Source organism: Micropterus salmoides, unplaced genomic scaffold, assembly GCF_014851395.1.
Source record: "Micropterus salmoides isolate LMB-PRFRI ecotype aquatic unplaced genomic scaffold, ASM1485139v1 Ms_hic_scaffold_20, whole genome shotgun sequence".
In the NCBI taxonomy this organism is placed as follows: Eukaryota; Metazoa; Chordata; class Actinopteri; order Centrarchiformes; family Centrarchidae; genus Micropterus; species Micropterus salmoides.
The window spans coordinates 1350359-1357714 of NW_024041151.1; the positions used below are offsets into that span (position 1 = coordinate 1350359).

A 7356-nucleotide genomic window follows, 5' to 3' on the forward strand; every position below is an offset into this window, starting at 1 on the left:
ACAGAGTACGGTCTAGACCTGCTCTTTATGAAAAGCGCTGTGAGATAACTGTTGTTGTGATTTGGTGCTATATAAATTGAATTAATAATAATCATCAGCTTGTTTAACTTTTTTGGACAATGTGCATTTGTTTCTTCTACATTTCAGTTGCACTGCATGTTTTCTTATTGTGCATTGTTTCATTTGTTATTTAACATTTGCTGTTTTTCAGAACATTTTTAACAAAAGCTTTCAAAAAATGCTGAAGACGTTCTGATTCTGACCTGTCCTCAGTGTAAATAACAACTATCTGTCAAGATTTTTAAATGTCCCGCCTACAGGGGGCCTACAGGCGCTCAGAGAACCTGATATGCAGAGGGCAGAGGAGAGGACCGGCAGCTCGGGAGAAGTCCCGGTACGCAAGAAAATGTCCCGGTATGCACAAGAGTAAAATGTGGAAGTGCCAGCGCACTTCAAGCACTGAAACTGAGTTGATGTTTGCGGCGCACGGTCTCCACCTGTTTGGTCAAAACTGGCCTATATCGCACACCATAACGGCTGATGGTGGAGAAGCGCAGCCATCCTGCCAGTCATGCGCAGCGTAGTTCATCTTTTTAATGTAAATAATAACATAATAATAAGTACTACTTACAAAGATAAATACATTATTTGTGATTCAAAATAATGGGTAATGGTAAATTGATTAGAGACCCCCAGAGTTGCAGGATTTTTCTGCTTCCATGGGAGCTCAGCTGTGGCTCCCATGTAAATCAAACTCTGATTGTCCCAGCTATATATTTTTTTTGTGCGTCCAAAAATTTATGCCATATGCCATTATACAATGTTTGTTATAGTGGCCTGTGTGTGTGTTGGTGTTGACCAACTATTCTTGTTTTTAGGTTGGTTAGGTACATTTTTAATACATTTTTAATACATTTTTACTTGTATTGGGCTTAACCTGTATGTACTATTTTAATCCTTTTATCTTTTTAGGTGTGACATACTACAGTCTGTCCAGGGACAGCAGATGTAAAAAAGCCTTTTGGTTAATTATGGCACATTATACATTTATTTATGTATCATTAGTGTGCATTATCCCTGTTAAATCAACCTGAAATGAAATAAATAAAAATTAACTTGGGATTCAGCTTGCATCAGGCAGGTCACATTAAATTTTAAACAACAAGGTGATTCAAATTTCTTTACATGATACAGAGAGAGAAAGAAAAGGAAATATAATAAAATAGTGATTTTTAAAGGTAAATTAGTTATTAATAAACTTTTCTAACTGAAGCAGAGTCAGAAAGAAACAGAAGTTTCCAGCTTGGACTGTAAAGAACCACACCAGAGAGCCTGTAGGCCGAATCATCACCGTCCCGGATGAGGCCGATGGCCGTTGTGTCGTCAGTGAACTTCAGGAGTTTGACAGATGGTCTCCTGAGGTGCAGTCGTTTGTGTAGAGGGAGATAGTCCAGGTGCTGGATGTGGTTCTCCAGCCTCACCTGCTGACTCCTGTCAGTCAGGAAGTTTGTGATCCACAGGTGGAGGCTGGCACAGTGAGCTGGGTGAGTTTGGTGCTGAGGATGTCCGGGATGATGGTGTTGAACGCCGAGCTGAAGTCCACGAACAGGATCCCTGCATGTGTCCCTGGAGAGTCGAGGTGTTGCAGGATGTGATGCAGACCCAAGTTGGCTGCATCATCCACTGACCTGTTAGCCCTGTAGGCAAACTGCAGGGGGTCCAGCAGGGGGTCCAGCAGGGGGCCTGTAATGTCCTTCAGGTGGGCCAACACCAGTCTTTCAAAGGACTTCATGACTACAGATGTCAGATAGTCATTTAGTCCAGAGCTCCAGTGATCTGTTGAAGATCTGAGTGAAGATGGGGGCCAGCTGGTCTGCACAGATTTTCAGGCATGATGGTGAGACACCATACAGTTTATAAATAATGTCTCTAGGTGAGGCCTGCATGATTTCTTCAACACTGTGACATCTGTGCACCAACCTTCGTTTATATAGAAACAGAGTCCACCTCCCCGTGTTTTTCCCGTGTGCTCCCTTTCGCGATCCCGGTAGGTGAAGTGCGCTGTCCAGGATGTGAAACAGAGGGCGGCAGATCTGCAGAAGTCCAAGTTAGTTCTGTTGAGGAGCAGCAGTTCGTCCATTTTGTTGTCCAGAGAGCGGACATTCGCCAGGTGGATTGAAGGGAGTGCAGTGTGAAATCCCCGCTGTCTCAGCTTAACCAGCGCGCCTGCTCGTTTTCCCCTGCGACGTTTCCGAAGTATCCCAAACAGAACTGCTGCTCCTCCAACTAGTAACTCCAGGAAAGTTCTCTTCTCTGGTAAAAGTTACCAGAGAGGGACGGCAGAAAACAGCGTTAATTAACAAAAACACATCTCTGTCACTCTGTCAGACTCAAAAATGTCAGAATTACAGTTGCAGAACCAGAGAGCTCTTTTTTATTCCACATACTCTTTGTCCAAACTTGCGCGTACATTACCCACAATGCAATGCTTCCTCTGACAGTTTGCCAGACTGGTGTGTGTTACGCTAAAGGCTTTATACTACTTTAAAACATGTGCCCAGACCTGGAAACACCTGGAAGACCCTCTTCAGGTTTCTCAGTGTGCTGGTCTCTGCAGAGTTTCCTGCAGCTGATTCCCCTGAACACAGCTGAAGCCTCTCTGTAACCACCTGTCTGCTGGAAGATCTGACCTGAGACCTGCTGTCCTGCCGTCTCCGCTGCTGCTTCCTGGACCCTGATGTTGAACACAAACATTAGAAAGTGATCAGCCAGCCAGTCAGCAGCATCAGCTGTTTGTTCCTTCAGACCTGAGACTGTCGGTGTCAACATGCAGCTCCAGGTCTGACGCCGGCTCACTGTCACAACATCACTGGGTCTGTTAGTCCCGTCAGACTTCCGGTCTGAGGCTCTCAGCTGCGAGCCCATTGGTTCCTGCTGAAGACGTAAATCTTTAAAGCGCCTCACAGATATTTAGTTTCATTTTTCTGTCATTTATTAAAGCATCTAATCTATCTGTTTAGATTTTATTAAGAGACACGACTACACGCTGAGAACACCTGAGAGGTCACAAGACAAACAGGAAATATTCAAGTCAAGTACAAATACCTCACAAATGTATTTAAGTACAGCATTTAATCAAGATCAGCTTCATGTTTAGAGTTCAGAGGGAAACATTTGACACACAGGCAAAGAGGACCTGAAACTACAAGTCAGCAAATGTCTGCTTTAGGTTTTTGTGGAAATCTTTCTACATGTCCTGAGTATACTATGAAAAAAGACCACACTTTTACCGTCTATACATCAGGACTAATATTAGCTTAATGTTGTCTTGAATGACATTCATGTAACAATAGAGAAGTTTCACATCCAAACTCTGCAACAAACTAACATTCTGTCCTGAGCTCCTTTAATACCTGGTTTACAGGTAAAGGTGTTGGATTACTCTGCATGTTGAGACGATCTCACAGTTTCTCCACTTAATGTCAAAGTAAAACCACTTTCACTCACCACATTGTCTTTTTATTTTAAGTGTTATTTCACAGCCGTGGTCGCAGGTTGTGAAAACGTAGGACTTTTCTTCCGTTTCCAGAGAGGAAGTAAAAACAGACGTTTCATTTTTCACAAAGAGGAATAAGAAACCTCAACCCTGCTGTTCATCGTTCTCCTGCAAGTAGAGATGAGAGGTTTAAAGAGACAGTAAAGAAGAAACTCAAGTAAAATCACGTGCTAATAAAACACGTTATTAAAACAGCTGGCCGCTGAGACAGAAGGCCGTCATCATTTCCTGTACGCTCTCTACGCTCGCTGTACGCAGCCATGGGCACACGCTCTGCTCATAGCTAAGGGAAACACATTCTGCTGTTACAGACAATAGTAATTCTGTTTCTGGCTTTCACGCTGCTTCTGAAAGATAATGTAATTTGTTTATAGACACTGTTTGCTCTACGAGGATGGTGCAGGGCTTTTAACGACTCACTAGCACACATCGTTTAAACACAGTATATAAGATTTCATTATAAACAAAGAACAATAAAAACAACCCAGATGTAATTAGATATAAATTAGCCTGACTTTGTGTCTGCTATTCTGATCCTTTACTTCCTTTCACTCCCTGAAATGAGACTTTAGCTTTTGCTCTTCTCTGTCAAAGTATGCTGCGTACAGAGTCACAATTCATCAAAAGTGTCTCACACTTGTGCTTAAGTAGGACAGTATCGATAAACCTACATTTTTTTCTTTTACTACTGTTTGTGTAGTGTTGTGGGAAGATAAATTAGGGTGAACTCAAAATGTATGTTACATATATCTGAACCTCTTCTTTATGCCTAGTTCACACTAACACTTTTAGGCTGATCGTTACGTAAACAACTCAAGGATGCATGAAAGAGGCTCGCTGATGCCAGCCAGATATCTAGCACGCCAAATATCTGTAGGAGTCGGCCGACTCACATCCACATCCAGCCAATGAGAGCAGGCAGCTACTTTTTCACTGCAAAACACTTTTTAGTCCCCTCCAGCTCTCTGTAGCTCAGACGATCCCTGCTACCTGCTGATCCAGTCTTTCACCCAGATTCTTTGTCTATAACAGCTGTTTCGTCTATAGTTTCATGTCATCCCACATCTCACTTTTAACTTGTGTTTTCATGACGAAACGTGATTTGGAGAGCAGACCGAGTCCTCAGGTGACAGAGACCTTGTCAGCTTGTGTAGAGTGTGACCTGTCCAGGATATCACGACACACACAAACCCAAGAGTACACACACAGTGTATGCACCTCACTTCAACATGTGTCTTTTAGTTACTACTCACATGAACCTGATGTCTTTATATTCAATTCTCTCCAACAAAGCACACTACTCTGCTGTAAGACCAGAGACTGTTTGTCAGGATTTGGCTGAGCGAAGAGGAAGGAAAGCTCAGGGTCGGGCCCAGATGCAGATACAGTTTCACAGAAACAGGACAGAACACTCAACATGACGAGGAAAGACATGAGGAGCTAATCCGAACAAACAGGAAAGAAGCTAGACAGAGAGACATGAAACAGAACACTCCAAAATAACACAGGAAGTAAAGCAACAAACCAGGACAAGTGTAACAGAACATAACAGAGAACACAGAACGCATGCTTTAGATGCAGCCGGGAACACAGGGGCACGGAGTGAATCAACAACTAGTAAACATGGGAAATGGCAAAATGAGAACGAAACACATCATGACAGACCAAAGACTCAAACAGGAAGAACAGAGAGCACAAAACCAAAACCATGACAAGCTGTGCAGCAACATCAACAGGAAGTGAATGAAGGTGGCTGAGGCTGCGGCTGCAGATAGATTCAGCTTCCACAATCCAGCAGAGGACATTTCAACTGTAAAATGTTTTTTTTTTAATCTGCTGGTGTCTGATGTGTCTGTCAGGAGGGAGAAAAGAAACAAATAATGATGAGATTGTGATCAGAGGGAGGGGAGAGAGTTTCTGTGAAATCACGTGACTTCACAGAGAGGATAAAAACACTTCCTGCCTCCTCAGAGTCACAGAGCTTCCTGAAGCCAACAACGCAGGTAAGAACACTGAGAGAAAAGACGGAACATCTTCTAATGTCAAGATCAGGACGTTATACTCACCAATAAAGCTTAAAATGGAAAAAAGATTCACTTTACATGCAAACTGATATTTATAGATGCCTGTGTGTTTCATTCATTCTTGTGCAAGAACACTGAAATTAAATGACCTGTTTTTAAAAATGGCTACTGAGTGAGTGAAGGCAGAATGACTGTCTTTGCTATGAGATCCAGGTTAGCAGCAGCCTTACTGGATTCATAAATCCTGAAGTATTACATTTGTATCTATCAAAACCTGAGGTAAGCCTTTATTGTTGTTGTGAACATTAATATAGTGAATACATGAGAACGGTTGTCCTTGACATTCAAATAAAGTGGCAGTAACGTAACATAAATAATGTTGTGGGCTGTTTAAAGCCCTTTTCCTGATGTGTAATGTTACCTAAACTAATTAGCATTAGCTACGTTCGTGACATTTCTCAATCACAACTCAGTTACCAGAAGTGAAAAGTAACTAAATTAAACTAAACTACTGTGCTTAAGAACAATTTGAGGCATTTCTATTTTCTGCTACTTCATAGTTCTACTCCACGACACTAGAGGCAACTATTGCACACTTTACTCCACTACATGTGTCTGATGTCTTACTAGTTACTTGTAGATTCAGATTAATGATACAAAATATAATCCATAAACAAATTCTCATATTATTATATCAACAACGCTCCAGTCGTCCCCTGGGGGGAATTCACAAGCCACCCAGCAGTATGTAATATAAAAGTAATATCCATCCATCCATCGTCAACCGCTTATCCTGCGTTCAGGTCGTGGGGGGCTGGAGCCAATCCCAGCTGACATCGGGCGCAAGGAGGGGTACACCCTGGACAGGTCGCCAGTCCATCGCAGGGCATAAAAGTAATTATAAAAAATGTATTAATGCTGCAGAAATAGAGTTCAGTTGTGGAAGCAGCAGCTTCACCAACACTATGAAACACTGTTAGCTTCACATGTGAACTGTGATCTTCAGTAGGGCTGAACGATTTGGAAATAATCTAATAGCGTTTTTTTTTAACCAATATTGCAATTCATTTTTAGCTCTTTACCTTCTCTATTATTCAAAATGGACAAGCAGTAAATCAGTGATAGTCTGACCAACACAATATTAGATAGATAGAACTACCTGTTGTTTCTTGTGTTATGATGAATTAGGTAGAATTATTGTTATGAGCAATGGTGGAAGATATATCAAATTATAATAACATGAAAGATAATTTGAGTCAAGTCATGGCATTAAATAATATGATATAATATCATCAGTTCGGCCTACAGCCTTCGCCCGTCAGTAAATGCGTGTTGCAGACTGTGTCTGTCCTCCAACACCACACGCACAGATGCCATAATGAAAATGAACAGCACACTAAACCCAGAGGAGGAAACTAAAAAACAAAATGAAGACCCTCTGTTAGCTAACTTTGTGCAATAACTGTGCTAGAACCACACCTGGCTAACTACAACTTAGTTAACTTAGCTAACTAAACTAGAAGACAAACCAGCAATCGACACAGAGTCACACTAGTTAATTGTTCTAATTAAATGATGAAAATTGGTTTTTCAACGAGGCGTGACAGTGCGCCTGCGCAAGCTTGGAGAATGACGTATGACTTATGGAATAACTATAGTCATACGTCACCACCCGTTTTAACAACTAAGCAACTTTTGCAACTTTGAGCACAAAATTAAGCTATTTGTCAAAAATATTTGCCAAACTAGTGGGTAATCAACATTGTAGGAAATGAC

The 7356-nt window shown here is 41.7% G+C and overlaps 1 protein-coding gene across 1 annotated transcript; it reads right to left on the bottom strand.

The window, feature by feature from the left end:
* Positions 1-1885: 1885 nt before the first annotated feature.
* On the bottom strand, positions 1886-3978 carry LOC119914941. Its single transcript, XM_038734488.1, has 4 exons — positions 3508-3978; positions 2808-2931; positions 2564-2734; positions 1886-2313 (listed from the first exon to the last, which is right to left on the bottom strand). Exons 2-4 carry the CDS (start codon positions 2923-2925, stop codon positions 1886-1888), a joined length of 717 nt encoding a protein of 238 aa, XP_038590416.1. The 5' UTR covers positions 2926-2931; positions 3508-3978.
* Positions 3979-7356: the final 3378 nt, after the last annotated feature.

Bases quoted from the DNA above. Each gene is read 5' to 3' on its own strand.
- LOC119914941 (XM_038734488.1), bottom strand. From the start codon at position 2,925: ATGGGCTCGCAGCTGAGAGCCTCAGACCGGAAGTCTGACGGGACTAAC. The intron at 2,735-2,807 runs GTCTGAAGGAAC...GTTCAACATCAG, and splicing joins GTTGACACCGACAGTCTCAG to GGTCCAGGAAGCAGCAGCGG. The intron at 2,314-2,563 runs GTCTGGGCACAT...AACTTTTACCAG, and splicing joins GGTCTTCCAGGTGTTTCCAG to AGAAGAGAACTTTCCTGGAG.